This window comes from Brachyhypopomus gauderio, chromosome 19 (assembly GCF_052324685.1).
Source record: "Brachyhypopomus gauderio isolate BG-103 chromosome 19, BGAUD_0.2, whole genome shotgun sequence".
In the NCBI taxonomy this organism is placed as follows: Eukaryota; Metazoa; Chordata; class Actinopteri; order Gymnotiformes; family Hypopomidae; genus Brachyhypopomus; species Brachyhypopomus gauderio.
The window spans coordinates 6,949,384-6,965,668 of record NC_135229.1 but is presented as its reverse complement, the minus strand read 5'-3'; the positions used below and the strand labels follow the sequence as shown (position 1 = coordinate 6,965,668).

Below are 16,285 nucleotides of genomic sequence, written 5' to 3'. Positions count from 1 at the left end.
CATCTGACAGATACCGCAGGACACGTTCTCTATGCACCAACACAAACTTGAAGCGACATCAGTTGTTTCTACGTAGTAGAAATTGGCTAACGGTAAAATTTAATGTACCTCTTTCAGAGACACAACGCCGACAAGCCTTCCGGTGCTTGTGACATAAGCGTGATCCAGACCGAGCAATGAGAAAATGGTGTGTGTCTGTGATTAATCACACAGGAAAAGCAGTTAGGAGATCCACTGTAAACCCATCACATCAAAGAGGAACTGATACAGCTTGTTTTTCAATTCAGCACAAAATGTCTGTATTTTTACAGTGGGAATTGAATAAGTCTATTTTTAAACTAACCAGACAGCTAGCCAAATACTTTTTAGTGCCTTTAGGAAAACCCAGTTCAAAGATAAAAAGAATCTTTGAAGTGAATGTCTCTTTTCCTTGATTGCATGAAAGCTTCAAAAAGAGCAAAAAAAGACTTACTTTATGTAAAGATGTACGCTCCACAAGCTGAAAAGGGGCGGGGTCTATTTTACAGTTGTTGAAGTTTACAGCTTCATCCAATTGCTGCTCCTCCCATTCGGCTATCTGAGGTAAAAAGCAGTCATGTTGGTAACCTTTCCACACTCTGTGGACCCAAACCCACACCCTAGTACTAGCTGGAGACCTACCTCTGCTGTTGACATATCATCCTCAACATCAGGAGTATCCTAAAAGCACAAACAGTTACATATACATCATACATCTTAAAAAGAAAACCCTCCAAAATGACACTGTCCCCTTAAAAATAAAAAACATGCATTTTCTTATTGATGGATAACACATACACTATTCTAATGCATGGAAGCAGCTAAAGCTATACTGAATGTTAGCAAGCTTTAGCCACACACAGCACAGCCTGTAGAAGCACGAAGGAGACAGAGAGCATGTTCTGCGCAGAACGGTAGAGTTAACGGATTCTTCATTTGTCACGATTACCAATTTAGTGCGAGATTGAGGTTTCAGGTTCAATTGAAATCAGTTTTCACAGCATGGTTTAAAAACACCACATCTCTCCACTGAGGTTCAGAACGGGAATTCATGTCATCCATTTGCAAGATCCGCAGCTGCCAACACGACCTTTGGAGCTCTTCCCCAACAGTCTCAGCCTTCCGCTACGGCTAGTGAACATACCCTGGTATGAGTAAATTCACGAATGAATTCATACTGTGGTATGAACAAGCATCGTTTCGTGGGTGAGACGACTTGCTCCCCCCGTGGGGACGAGGTGAGGTGGGGGGGGGGGGGGTAGCACTTCTACAGGACGGCAGAGCGAGCCAGCAGGGCCGCTACGTCACAGGAGCCCCGTTGGCTGTGGAAAGTCTTCTTCTCCCCCCAGAGAATCGGCAGGAGAGCGGAGCTGGTCTCCGTGGCAGTGCCCTTACCGCCATAGTTATCTTCACACGCTTGGGCCTCCTGCTCCTCTTAGGAGCCTCAGAGCTACCGTTAGCGTTGCTCTTCCGGAAAGGAACCGACAGAGAAGGGGAGGAGCACACAGCGTTACTGCGACATTCGTGCAAAACGCTCTGCAAACGTACACAGATGTAACATAGAACAGCCATGAAGGGATACGGGCTGAGCCACCGAACAGCACTCTCCTCCGTGGACGAGCACACAGGGGGGACCACGGAGCACAGGTGAAGGTCTGAGCTGTGATTTCACGACATTAATGCAATGATTGTCACAGCCTACCGAAATCCCTATACATAAGTGATTGGGTTAAAAGTCACAGTCATGTAAGCAGATTACACCTCCAATTGACCTGTGGATGACGAAATGAGGGTAGCGGTCCAATAAGAACTAACCTCTGGAACTTAGAAGCAAAGGGAAAAATAATGTCACTAATTAAAAAGAGGACATGTGAAGCCGGAAAAAGCCACACCTGGAAAACCTGGACTGCACCTGGAAGCAAACACAGGCGTACTATCACCTGCCTGTCTTAAGAGATCTTCTTACCTCCACCTGCTCCTTGGCCGACTCCCCACTGGATAGACTTGGAGAGCCTGCATCAGGCAGAGGAAGGAGAGGGGAAAGGGGGGAATGGGGTGACGACCTTCCAATAAGAGTATAATGGAGCATGCAGTGTATGTTTAGAGTTCTGCGCACATACTGTTTAGAGTCTCTGTGTTGCTGACTGCCGACACTGTCTTGAGAGCAGATTTGAGGGGAATCTGGGAGTTGGTCAGAGTGGGGCTATAGGAAGATTCCTCAGTAGAAATCTACAGACATGGAAAACCAGCTGCTAACTTATCATCAGAAGTGCTGCTTACTTGCACAGACTTCAATGAAAGCTAATCACACTAATAATGCAGATAACTAGGGTAATTTAACTTAAATACGCTACCTTAATTAACATGTTTTAGCATCTTTTAATACCATCTGCTTCCTAAGGAACCCAAAACGGTACTCAAAGTAACAAAAATCTCTTTCGTAAATATCTCCGAAAAACTGACAGTGCAACACTGACCATTTATTTATCTATCAAACCTCCGCAACCTCACACACCTACCCACCACCACTGCCCCATCGTCTTACCAAGAATCGAACTCCGCGGCTGGCCTTCGGCGTGGAGTCCTGAGACAAGGACGGGACATGGGTGCCATTGTCCTGGGCACGTTCCCGTAGATACTCCAGCCTGCGGGCTTGACCCAGCTGCTCAGAGAGCAAAGACTGGAGCTGGGAACGTTCAATGGAACCCAGCAGGATCATGGAGTCTGCAGTCAGACAGGAACACGGGCAGGGAACACAGCAGAGAGACCAGAGAGACCAGAGAAAGAGACCAGAGAGAGAGAGCAGTGAGAGACACACAGAGGGAAGGCTGCAGGAGAGGAGCACACGGGGTCGGGTGGACGGGAGGGGTGGAGAAGGTAAAGAATGCATCTGTCACAGGGCAAGCGCTAGGGTTTGTGGGATGCTGGTTCCAACAGTGAACACTAGATCAACAGGGTTTTAAGGGCTGTTGGATTAGGAAAAATGTTAAATAATGTGCCCTTTGGAATTCTTATGTTCAAATACACTGACTAGTATGTTATTGTAAGTATACTGGCTAGGGTTGACAACACAGTGCTAGTACATTTTACAGCTAAATATAGAAAAAATGCATTTTGAGGCCATCAATGTTTTCATCGCAGCAGACATGCATCAAGAATGGGGGCTAGTAAATTAACTTGCCTAGCAGAGAGCCATGCTGGGATAAGAATGTTAATGTTTCACAGGTGATATATTCATCTACATCTTATTCAATTGATTCAGCAATGTAAATTGTTAGTCGAAAACAGGGATGATAGGCCTTTTGGGGGTCTAAGAACACCTATGGGTATTCTGGGAAAGATAAATCCAGTCAGTTGTGTACTACTGCACTGAAATATTATGATTTCTTTGTACGATATTTAAATTCTGGTTCACTTGATGTCAGGCTACTCATGTTCTGACACCCACTAGAACCGGCAGCTATGTTTCCAGCCCAGTATGTGTTCTGGAGTGGTAAGTGTCTCACCTGCAGACTCCACCAATGCGAGGGTCTTCAGCTGTCCATTCAGCAGAGACTCCTGCAGGTCCCGGTATGTGGAAGTCAGCGTGATGTAACGCACGTCTCTCACCATGATGTCTTCTACCCGGATATTATACTTCCTACAACCAGACGGACGTTGCAGAAATGTGTACAAAACGTATTGCTGCTGTATATGCATATGTATATATACATATGATGCAGATACAGACAAAGGAGGCCAAAAGAACTCACTCCTGCCCCCAGCCCAGTTCGGGTAGGTACGGAAGCTTCTGGATTCTGATGATGGAGTCGTATAGTGAGGGCTGCAGGCTCTGGGCCACAGCATTGGCCAGTATGACGGCGATCATCACCGGCAGGATGTGCGAGATCTGCCCGGTCAGTTCGAACACGATGACGGCCGTGGACACCGTGTGAGTAACCGCTCCGGAAAGTGCAGCAGCCCCTGTGGAAGGCACATCAACCCCCACCACCCCACCCCACCGCATCCCCGCATCAAATTACAGTATAGTACCAGGAGCTGGCTGCCGGCTATTTGATTTCCTATTGTGCTCGTAACAAGCGTTCCAGTCTGCTGCATGAGTTACTGCTGGAGCTGTTTCCATGGGCCAGATCTAATTTGGCTGTTGGGCGATCCAGGTTAATGAAAAATGTATGACTTTGCGCATAAAACTCCTTGCAGGTTCAATTATGTGGGTGTGAATAAGACACAGTCGCAACAGGGTGAAATTGATGGGTTTTGAGAGAAAACAAATTGGTGTACTTTGGGATGCATGAAGATGATTCTCACCTACAACAGCATAGCCGCCGGGAACTATGGGATATACAGTGCTGTCAGTGTGTATTCCGTCAGGGAAGACAGCGGCCATGCTTTCACCAACCAAACGGCCGAATGCAGCACCTGCGCAATTCACACACACACACACACACACACACACAAACACACACACACACACACACACACACACACACAGACACGGACACAAACACACACACCCACACGGACACAAACACACCCATACACCCACCCACATGGACACACACATACACACACCCACATGGACGCACACGGTCATTGCTAATGCAAATCCCGGTGTAAAGTCTCAGTTTTTTGTTACTAAAACAGATCAGGTCATAGACGTTCAACAAGCCTAACACACAATAATTACAAGAGATACTTACATACTGGCACAGGCATGCAGACGATTCTGGAGTCTACAAAGCTGCAGTCGTTTTTGCCAAGTAACGCACCAGTCAGTTAGTCAAAAGTCTTTAGTCAGTCTGACAGTGATGGTGTTTGGCAATGAAGAGGAGAGTGGCGTGAGAAAAGGAGAAACACAAAACAAATCAAATCAAAAATATGAAGACAGACGGGCAAAGGAATGTGATGAACATCAGACTCTGCTGACATGAAAAACATGTCATACACACCTCTGAACAAATCAGCAAAAGCGGTTTTTGTGAGAGACAATCAGACCATGGCCTCTGTGAAATGGCATAAACACGGAAACTAGAATCACGTACCGATGAGGAAGACTGGCATGAAAGCTCCACAGGGTACTGGCATGGTAGTGGCTACAGCGGACATCCAGAACTATGGAATAAAGGAGCTTTGTAAACCTGGGTGGCCTTACACAAGAACTGACTCAGATTCATCTTACAAATTAAAGCTGAACACATGCAGGTTGAGATTCAAATGTTTTATTTAATGATAGGTTAGGTAATGTTTTTGGTTCCCAGGAAAGAGAAGGTTGGGTTTTTTAAACATCATACATATTTTTCACTAATACACCGTTGCTCATCCACAGTGACTTTTGTAGTTTTGTAATTTCTCAAACAAATGGGGTCCCCAGGTGTATACAATTACTAGGAGGATATGAAGATGCACTCTGCACTCCGCACCCGCCCTGCTCCCGATCACCTGATTATTGATCAGACACACCTGTGCCTCAGTTGTTGTCTTTTGTTCTCTCCCCTTTCAAAAGCCCAGAGGTGCCCCCCCCCCCCCAACCCCCCCAGTGCAGCACACCTGCGCCTCACTCAAGAACGTGTCTGTGTCACGTCGACGCACCGCGCCTTTCTGCCAGTGTTGCATTCCCATTTTGATTCATTTCGAGTTTGCTTGCCGCTGTGTGCTTTTTTTCTGCTGTGATGAATAAAGTCTCTTCACAACCACACTCTCACTCTCTCACTCTCTCACTCTCTCCCTGCTGCCGTAATGGATAATAACTTTGTAAAAGCTTCTAAATGTGTGCAGTTTTAGACTTGTGTCAGTTGTGCAAAATGTGTCCACTTGGTTTTCTAAATTTCATTATGGCAAGAAAAATGTGTCTGACAGAAGTTAAACAGCAGATGGCATTATATTTCTCAGCGTTAAATTTTCTTCCTAATCTATGTGCAGAGTAAAATGGTTTCCAATGAGTTTCCATGTCAACCTGGCAGTGACCATTAAAGCCTGTCAGACATCATGGCGGGGAAAAAGTAAGCCACTGACAAGGTGTAAAGGCACTTTCCTCTGATATTGAAACAAAGTGAATACAATTCTGTGGTAAGTGTGAACAGTTCTTTTAGGACTGCTGGAGTGTCACAAAATGGAGCACACAATCATAAAAAGAAACTTTACCCAGCAAGCTTTGGCCATTTTGAAACAGATACATCCTTGGGATTTTAAGCTTTTGTTTATGCAAAGACTTGTTCCAATGTATCTCCAGGGGAGATCCAGCGGTTTTATAAAATGAATATATACAGCTTCAGTCATCAAAATAAGTGTGTGGGAGTATGAGACAGCAGTCCCTTTCAGTGAAGAATATGCATTCAGTTCGTAAGCGTGGCACTTTTCCTTGAATGGCTTCATAAAACATTTATAACATTATATAACTTGCTTCGTAGTCATCCAAAGCCAATTATGAATGCTTTATGTAGACATCTGGAGGCTGTGTAGATGATCACAGGCAGTTAGGATTTCCTAGCAAATTATATATGCATTATGAATCTTTCATAAAGACATTAAGATGAGGCCTTTAAATTAAATGTTATGTTTCGGTCAGAGTGAGAGAAGGGCCCTACCTTCATCACGATGAAGAGGAGAAGTGTGATGAAGACGCTGACCTGCGGATGCTTCCATGCCTGGGGCTGGCTAACGTACTCGAACTCCTCTGCCACGCCTTGCTTGTACCACGTTCGGTTGTCAAAGAGTGCCACTAGCGACTCGTGTTGAGTCAGCTTAAGGAGGAGACAATAGTAGGTGCTGGATTTACAACATGGCTCTGTATTAGCTGAGGATAATGGGCAATAGCCCAGGCTGAACAAATGAAGTGTTGACTTTATGTTGACCGCTAAGTGCCTGGTTGTGATTGTGCCGGAAAGGGGGGGGGGGGGGGGGGGGGGGGGGGGGTGTGACTTGAGGCAAGGGATGAGTTGGGTTACTGTAAGGAGTGAAACGGTGACATCTATATATACACATATATATATTTGTATATATTTTCTACATTCTGACATGCACAGTATACTGAAAAACAAATGTGTGCACTTCTCTGAGGTACTAATACGCTTCATTTACAATGAACGGCAGGCCAGCCGAGCGATACCCATTAAGTGTGTGTGGGCATGTCCATATATGGCTAGCACAGAGAGACTCTGAGCAAACACAGCACAGACCTGGCCCGCCATGAACTGTCCAAACCCCGGGGGAAAGGTGAGAGTTGACACTAGAAGAGTGACGAAGGCGGGGTACACCAGCCGTCTGCGGACAGGATATTACATATTACTGTTTCCTGTCAAGCAGGGGAATGCTTTCCATGGATTTTCAGCACGGAGCATGCAGCTGATTTTCACTGAGCATGTGTCCAGCTGTGAGTGTTGTGGCTGAAAGACGAGAGCTTACTTCTTCAGCAGAAACTTATTGATGGTTTTTTGCTTTCTCATTGACTCCACTATTATTCTGTTCAGGTACACAAACAAAGCTCCCCCGAAACCACTGGCAATCCTGGGGATCAAAGCAGAGCACGAGACGCTCGCTCACGTGTGGAAACGAGTCAATCACGTTAAATAACGATGCACAAGAAAGCAAGATGTCTATATATACACTCCACTGTGAACAGACAAAACAATGAGAACACAGGCGTGATGGCAGCGTGCTTCTAAAAAACACTTTAAAAACCAGACACAACATTCATTAAAATACACTCTGCAGAACTGGGAAATAAACAATGACTTCGCAAAATTCAAAACGTGAGAGGAAGCCATTTTCAGACATTTAAAAATTAAAAAGCACTGTGCAAAATGGAAAGTGGAAGGTGCCATGACATACATTTTCTAAAGGCCACCACACTGCAGACGGGTCATTTAAGTGGACATCATGTATTATATAGTACCGCCAAGCCATTTCTCTTCTACTTTAGCACATGAATTTTATCCATTAATGGACAAAAGATTCATTTTGTCAGCGTGTAATTGCACATATACACCATGCTTTTCTCTTTGAACTGATGAAGAATGCAGCAGTTGTACACATACAGTGCCATGCAAAAATTATTCAGCCCCCTTAAAAGTCTTCAGATTAATCTAGATTATAAATTACACATTTATATTTTGTGGTTTCAATATTTAGTTAACAATCTGACCCTCAGAATGTAATAAAAAAAAATAGTGAAAAATGCTGTTGTCTTAAGTATTTAACCCCTGTGTTGTGGAAGTACAAAATTGTCTTTCAGCTGACTTACAAATTTTTGAGGTCAGATGAGACAAAAATTTGGTTTTTGGCCAAAATTTAAAACACTACATGTGGCGCAATTCAAGCACTTTCCTTTCCTCAACAAACGTGTATGAACCGTGAGATATGAGCTTAGCGGTATGAGGACGTGGGTCATTCTTTTACTCTGTAGGGACTCGGAATGTTGAACAAATTGGAAGAACAGATGGTGCAAAATACATGAAAAAAACTGCAGGTCCACCTGCTTTGAACTAAAGGTTGGAAAAAAGGTGTCAGTAGGACGATGGTCCCAAACAAAAGGTGAACACAAAGGTGAACTGTCTGCAAGGCACAAGTCAAAGTCTCAATCCAATGGAGAACTGCAAGTGAGAGGTGCAGTCAAAGGCATCACCCAACCAATCTGTACAACCTCCAGCAAATCTGCCTGAAAGAATCAGTGAAATTCACTCCCAGTGCGCTAAGATGGTAGAAACCCTCGACCCCAACAGACTTGAAGCTGTTATTGCAGCTAAAACTGGCGCCACCAAGTACTACTTCTTACAAGTTATTTTGCTTTGCAATAAATGTGCTAATTTGTGATTCAGATGAATCCGCTGACTTTGACTGTTGAATACATTTACAAGGCATTCTGTATTAGACATTCAGTATAGTGAAGCCATTTCTGCCATTTGGCTGGTAAAAATGATTTACAATTCTGGATCTGGCACCCAATGTAGACATATTGTGACTTCATTTCCAATATCATCATTAGGTTGATATGCAAAATTCATGTTGCAAACATCAATCAGCTCAAAACTCAAATATAAATGGAAAGGGCCTTTTTCTTAGATTCTGGAAAAATGTTTTATATTTTTGAAAATGGCATAAAGAAATGAGCTAAAACAGCTGTAATTCTGGGCCACATACACATGCAGTAATAAGTGTGTTAAGGGAAGATGGCAGTGTGGGTTGCGTACCCCAGCACAGCAAACGCCGGGAGTTCCTGAAGGTCAAACGGGAAGTCCAGACGGAAGCGTGTTTTAAAGAGAGCGGTGATCGTCTCTGTGAATGTGTAGGAGAGAGAGAGAGAGAGAGAGAGAGAGAGAGAGAGAGAGAGAGAGAGAGATGAGGAGGGGGGGTGAACGGAGAGAGAGTCAGTCAGACTGTCATGGGGAAAGAAGCACCATAATACTATTTTCAGTCCTCTCTCGGCACAGCCGTCCGTCTCACCCTCGTCCTTGTTCCATACTGCCAGCACCCTGAAGATGAAGGCACTGAACGTGGCAGCGAAGAAGCCCCTCCAGTAGTTCCTCACGGCGAAGAACGTGGAGGTCACCTCGATGCTAAATAACACACCTGGAGCGACGGAGCTACAGTCAATAACGCTACCTCACCCACTCTACAGGACTGAAAATGGCTCATCGTATAACACTGAATTATACAAATTCTGGTTCAGCTCTGGGTCAGCTTGTGAAGTTCAATGTATCGAACGTTTCTATTGATTTACAATGCAATACTTTTTACCTCCAATAGGGGCAGCAAAACAGCAGCCAACCCCAACTGCACAAGCTGCAGACAGCATCTCAGTATTCCGCAGCTCATTCTGCAAGACACACACACACACACACACACACACACACACAAACACATGCTCATAAACACATGCACACTCTGTGCAGAGCTTTCTAAGGCAGCATTATGTGAAAACATTAAGACAGGACAGGTGGCTCAGTCGAACAGAAGGGTACACTACTCTCACTACGGTGCCTCAGTCAACAGTCAGCAAGAAGAAGCTCTCTTCAATATGCTGTACCATTAACCTGCATGTTATTGCATTCGAAAACTAAAAGATCATTGTACCAAGAATCTGTAAGAATCGGAAGTAAAATAAAAATCACAAATGGGATATAAGATCGAATCTTATATTCAAGGATTATGCAGAAGAGTTAACTAAAATATATATACAGTATATATATGTTTGGTGACATGGATACATCTGCACAGCATACCACACTGTCTTACCTTGTTTCCCTCAAAGGGCTCTTCCTTCAGCAGTAAGTGAAAATAAACACAGACAGAAGTGAGTACCTGAACATGGCAGCTATTCACCACTCACTCGCTCACTCTTCTACAGACACTAGTGCTTTTTGGACCTGGTTCACACTAATATCACCTACGTCTACAGCACACCATCGCTCCAATATTTTAACAGCATGCTGATAAAGGGGCTAAAACCTCACTGGTAATTGAGGGACCTTCGACGAATTATTGATCGACAAAACATTGTAAATGGCCTCTAAAACTAAGTATGTAAATTTTGCTGCAGTTTTCACACACATATGAACCCTGATTTTCACACCGATTTAAGTCGACCCTGATCAAGCAAACAGGTTTCTGTCTTGTGGATTAAGTTATAGTGGCGCTTCATTATAATAACACACTAATTGAATCCTTACTTTTTCCCTATTGTTATACGGAACACCCAAAGGTATATGAGCACCAGGCACACGGTAATCAGCGCTTCTGATCTCTGTCTGTGACTGGTCTGTATGTGTCTGGTCTGTCCGTGACTGGTCTGTGACTGGTCTGTCTGTGACTGGTCTGTCTGTGATTGTCCTTCCATGTAAGCATGCAGTCAGTTAATGGGCCCAGTTATATTCCATGGGAGATCCATCTAGTTACAGTTCTGTGGTGGAATTATATAGAGGGGATTATAGCCTCAGGTCTCCTGTCAGACACGTTCTGTACTAACAACATTATTGATCCATCTGGACAATACTCAGACAGCTGTATGTGTCATGTACAAGGGTCCAGAGGTTTGAAAGAATGACAAAATTGACAAAAGAGAAAGAAAGTTTTTTTTCTTCATTTTACTAAAACGTTTATAGAATTATACCAACTGATTCATTGGTTTAGGACTAGTTTGGTGGTTGATGAAGGTACTGCAGAATGGAAACATGCAAGCATGGAATCTGAACAATACTAGCACCACAGACAAAGTGCCGTTATAATATGGCACTCACGAAGAAAAAGAAATGAAAGGCTGGTTTATTTGAAAGTGCCTCTCACCATGTAAATTCCCCCAAATAGCGCCATGAATTTGCTGAGCAGTGCAGCACAGAGACTTGCAACGTGAACAAAAGGTCCCTGGGTAGAGAGGCGGAGAGGTCAGGGGTCACATCACAAAGTACTGACTTACACATGAATTCACTTTCATAATGGCTCTCCCTGTCTTTTCTGTACTGACTGTCAATACGCATTTAAATGGTCAATTCAAATAAAAGCATTCATACTTCTTAAGGATGTGGACTACCACAAAATAATTCTCTTTTAACTTTAGATATTGAAATCAGAACCTAAGTTTAGAATTGAGCATTTTAAAGTAGCCAAGCCAAATTAGACTGTTAGACACCATCAAGGTACTACTGTTTTGAGACGCAACAACACATTTCAAGAGATTTCAAAACAATTTGCCGTTGTATTTATTACCCATTCAACCCCTTCTGACACTGTTCTATATTGTTAACCAAACCCTCATCAGCAAGCAAAGCTTCCTCACCTCTTTTCCCAGAGGCATCCCACTGCCTAAGGCACAAGTCAAGCCGATGACTTTGGCCACAAAGGTTTTAAACGTCAAGTATTCTTTCAGCACCACACCACGAAGGATGGTTTTCATCTCTGGAATCCCAGAGCCTGGCAAACAACAGGAAGGAGGGAAGAAATCAAAACAAAAACAAAAACTCAAATATCCTTCCATATACATCTATCTATATATGACTAAGCTGTGAGTGTGTGTGTGTGTGTGTGTGTGTGTGTGTGTGTGTGTGTGTGTGTGTGTGTGTGTGTGTGTGTGTGTGTGTGTATCTCACCCACTGCTTGCGGTGCGAGTATCTGTGTGAATCCTGCAGAGAAGGTGATGAGAACAACAGGGTAGGTGACCCAGGCCAGATACTGCAGCAGCATATTACTATCCAGACCTCCATACATCCACTTCTGTGCTACAGACACAAGCAGACACACAGCACCTCGTCATTACTGCCATACAAGCACCTCCCCTGCCAACGGCTGACATTCCTTAGCAACACCTGGGGAGAGGAGTCAAAATGTGGCCCAGGACTGGCATTAGATTAATACTGTAGGTACTAAAAGACAGACATTTCTGAAGCAGCTATCGGCCCAACATAAAATAACTGTGCTGGTACTAAAGGTTTCAACGGTCTGAGATTTTATTTAGTGTGTCCAGAAAATGTATATGCTGAGAATGCACTTGCTGTATTTTGAAAAGCATGGCTACTGAATTATTCAACACAGCAACCTAAAGCAAATACACTGTGAATACACACAATTTATTAAACATCCATTAATTACAAACACTTAGTGTACCCTGTACCTAATAGGTCTGCAATACATTTTATAGTCGATTGTAATTCGTAATCCATTACAGATACCCTTAAGCTCTGAAACCAGTTGATTGACAGTACTCTGTGGGTTTCTAAAAGCATAAACCAACATATGCATTTACACCACATACACGGTATTCACACACTGTCAGCAAGTGTTTGAAAGAGCATGGTACAACTTTGCAGAGAACAAGACAAGTCACAATCAGCCACCTAATTTCTGAGAATCCTGAATGGGCCAAAACATAAACAATATCCTATAGGAACAGATAGGAAGCAGGAGCTCTTAGTAAAATAATATCTATTTTAATATTCTGTTCTAATTGCATCCTTAAATAAAAAATTGAAAAAAAAACATGCATTATGGTTAAATTTCTACATAACTATCTTTGACACACTATATTTGTGCAAACTGGCAACAGTGACAAGGAACAGGGTAGATTTAGTTAGGATTATATAAATCTCAAAACCAAAAATACCAATAATGGCAATTTATGTGATTTATGTGAATGAAAATGTGATTACTAATGCTATGTAACTTGATTTAATGCCTGATTTTAATATACCAGACAGTCCTGAATGCATTATACTGAGATCAATATCACTATAAGAAATCAACTATGATATATTGCACACCATCTTCCTTACTTCCATCGTTGGTTCCTGCCCCTCACCTTGCTGACAGAAGGCGATGGTGTAGTCCATGATCCAGCTGACCAGCGCCATCAGGAGACCCAGAAGGATGAGGAAGATCCAGTCCTCACCCACTCTGGAGATGAGGAACCTCTGACAGCGTGAGGTGCACACTGCAGACAGACACAGGGGGTCAGAGTTCACCTCGGAGCTACCGTATCTATAATCCTGCTCTCAGCAGGGCACTGGCGGTGTGCCACCCTGAAAGATGGTGCGGAGGAAGCCAATGAATCAGCGAACGGCGGTATTTGGGAGCAGAGGGGCATGAGATGAGCCGCACTACTGGGTGGCCACAGCGGCTGTGAGGAGTGAGAATCGAGAGGCTCAAATTAAAAACATTGTTTCGGTGGTGGACAGGGCTCCAGAGACAGTAAGATGTGCAGAGTGGTTGTGTGTGTGTGTGCACACGCATGTAGATAAGCTCCTGCTGAAAGACAGGTCTGAAAGTGGGGGGGTCACGGTGGGTGAGAGGGTATCGGTATGTGCATGACAGAACCAGCTGCCCGGCCAGCCGTGGCACCTCCTGGGCTCTCCTTTAAAGCCCCCTCCACACACATCACTCCACCCACCAAAGCCCTGCTGTGACAGGATGACACATGCTTTCAAACTCAAACGGTCCACAAAACCGGCACGTGACGGAGTGTTCTTACTCCAAGGTGCGGCGTCTTCTTAAAGGGGCAGCGTAGCAAGCCTCACACTAAACGTACGGCCAACGCAAGTGTTGAGAGGCGACGTATTTTGACACTTTTTTTTGGGGGGGGGGTGCTTTTATCGGCGTGGATGCGAGCGACAGCGACGAGCGAGACACAGGGCGGCGCTGCGGCTGACACCCCCGGCTTAGAGCGCATGCATAATGTAGCAATGCGCAACATGTCGGAGACTAGCGGGCTATTTATATCCACAACCCGCCCGGGTCGGGAGGGGGGCACCGGGCGCTCGTAGGAGGCGCTGAGATGTAGCCTGACATGACAACTAATGTCAAGCGCATCTCGCATGTCCCCCGCATGACTACGGCAGAGGACCGCAGCCAGGACCCGGTATTTGTTCAGAGCTCGGAAACCCATAGCGTTAAAGCACAGGAGGGACGATAGTAACACTTAATCGTAAAGGTCCACGAGGGAAAACGGCAGGTTGATTTAACAAGCTGTCGCCAGTACGGTCCGGGTCCACTCTGTACATCTTCCGTTAATTACTCGGGGGGGAAAGAGGAATTATGTAGAAGTAAAGGTGAAGGGATAGAGAGGAGACACCGATAAAAGATATGGACACGTAACATAGCAGTGTGAAAGAGGGAAGGAAAGTTGAAGTGAATGAGAAAATAGCAATATATATTCCTTTTATATTTGCGCGTGCGTGCGTGCGTGTGTGTGTGTCCCCTGAAGTTTGTGAACTGTGAACTGAGGCATTTATTCAAACCCCGATGCGTAAAATGAAGAGTTCCAAGGGCAATACAAAGTACAATAGACTTTAGCGATAAACAAAATGGAAAAACAAGCTTGAAATACATTCAGTGTATGAAATCAACATGTGACAAAAATCACTTTTAATAGCAGTTAAGAGTTTCAAGCCTCTTTTCCCATTTTACACATTGACTAGAATTTTTCTCGGTTCTTCTGGACAGATTTGCTCAGGCTCGCCCAAGTTCCTCAGCCATTATTTTTAGCACTTATCACATTATCTCAAGAGGATTCAAATCAGGGCTTTGACTGGACCATTCAAGAAAAGACAAAAAAAGCGTTCATATAATATTTGCTGGTATTTTGGCTCGATTTATTTGACCTTCGACTTAAAACTGTCCAATTTCTGCTGTTAAGAAGTATCCCTATAAAATGCTGCTGTTACAGTCAAGACCACATCTGTTTAAATCATATTTTAAAACATGCATCTTTTCTACTATTCCAGTCATTGTGTGTCTTTCAAAGACTTATGATGCTGTCCCTTATCAGTTTATGTCTACCCTGCAAACAATTAGCTGCATGATCCAGGGTGATGGTTTGGGTTTGTACAATGCTTCCTCTATTTTCCCACAGGGATATTTGAAGACTGAGATCATCTTTGGTATCTTCTGATTGCTTTCGTGCTTTTCAGTAATTTTACCTTTAATGATAGGCTATTTGAGGGTCAACTATTCACCACATGCTTGGCAAAGCTCAGACAGTCCATTTTGTATTAAAGCGTAACTGGACATCTCTGCACAAACTCAGAGACCACACAGCTAACAGGGGACCAGTAAGATAAGACTGCACTCTGAACAATTAAGGACCTCTACAGGACTTAATTATGCAATCCCTCTATTTCATTGCCTCTTTTTGTCTTTTCGTTATATTTATTTATTTATAAAGACTATTACACCCCATTTAATGTTGAAAATCCTCGGTATAAGCTCCAGGCTTAAATTAAATATAATACTTAAAAGGCTGTGTGCTTTATTTAGTGCTTTTTCGTACTTGGACATCAAAGGTTGGGTCAGTATAAATGTACCACAAACCCATGTGTATTTGTGCAAGACTTTGGTTGCTTCTTTCTTTTCACTCTTTCATGCACACGCTCTGCTGTCTTTTTCCATCTCCATTTTATCCCTCCTTTCTGTGTCCCTTCCCCGTCATCTCTCTTCCCCCTCCCCTGAGTAATTACACATTACCCATGGAGCTGAAGCCATTAACTGGTAATTACACAGACTTCAACATCAAAGGGACATAGGTAGGGTCTAAGTACTGCTCTTTGACAATATATGTATTTATACATAAATTACACACAGGCGGGTTCTGTCAGCACAGCACACGCTGAAGAGAGAGACAGAGTAATGTTAAGTGGGTGTGTATGTTGTGTATATTTTGTATATAGCCATAAAGGGAGAGACGGGTGAGATAGAGAGTTAATGTGTGTTTATTATGTATATATATATATATATATATATATATATATATATATATATATATATATATATATATATATATATATATATA

General features: G+C 43.6%; 1 protein-coding gene across 7 annotated transcripts in view; it reads right to left on the bottom strand.

Annotated features, from left to right (window-relative positions):
* clcn2a (chloride channel, voltage-sensitive 2a) overlaps positions 1–16,285 on the bottom strand; it is a 35,712-nt gene that overhangs the window by 3,287 nt on the left and 16,140 nt on the right. For 3 of the 7 annotated variants that reach the window (XM_076981586.1, XM_076981581.1, XM_076981585.1), the window contains exons 3-24: positions 13,301–13,432; positions 12,096–12,224; positions 11,786–11,919; positions 11,298–11,373; positions 10,249–10,280; positions 9,751–9,829; positions 9,457–9,582; positions 9,204–9,288; positions 7,420–7,521; positions 7,194–7,278; positions 6,603–6,758; positions 5,061–5,130; positions 4,327–4,437; positions 3,771–3,981; positions 3,525–3,658; positions 2,564–2,742; positions 2,139–2,247; positions 1,985–2,031; positions 1,414–1,485; positions 661–699; positions 473–577; positions 109–195 (exon numbers count right to left, since the gene is read on the bottom strand). In XM_076981586.1, the coding sequence (XP_076837701.1) occupies positions 109–195; positions 473–577; positions 661–699; positions 1,414–1,485; positions 1,985–2,031; positions 2,139–2,247; positions 2,564–2,742; positions 3,525–3,658; positions 3,771–3,981; positions 4,327–4,437; positions 5,061–5,130; positions 6,603–6,758; positions 7,194–7,278; positions 7,420–7,521; positions 9,204–9,288; positions 9,457–9,582; positions 9,751–9,829; positions 10,249–10,280; positions 11,298–11,373; positions 11,786–11,919; positions 12,096–12,224; positions 13,301–13,432 (2,300 nt within the window). Of the gene's footprint in view, positions 1–108; positions 196–472; positions 578–660; positions 700–1,413; positions 1,486–1,984; positions 2,032–2,138; positions 2,248–2,563; positions 2,743–3,524; positions 3,659–3,770; positions 3,982–4,326; positions 4,438–5,060; positions 5,131–6,602; positions 6,759–7,193; positions 7,279–7,419; positions 7,522–9,203; positions 9,289–9,456; positions 9,583–9,750; positions 9,830–10,248; positions 10,281–11,295; positions 11,374–11,785; positions 11,920–12,095; positions 12,225–13,300; positions 13,433–16,285 lie in introns of all 7 variants that reach the window. The other 4 variants (XM_076981582.1, XM_076981583.1, XM_076981587.1 and 1 more) reach the window with 4 other exon arrangements.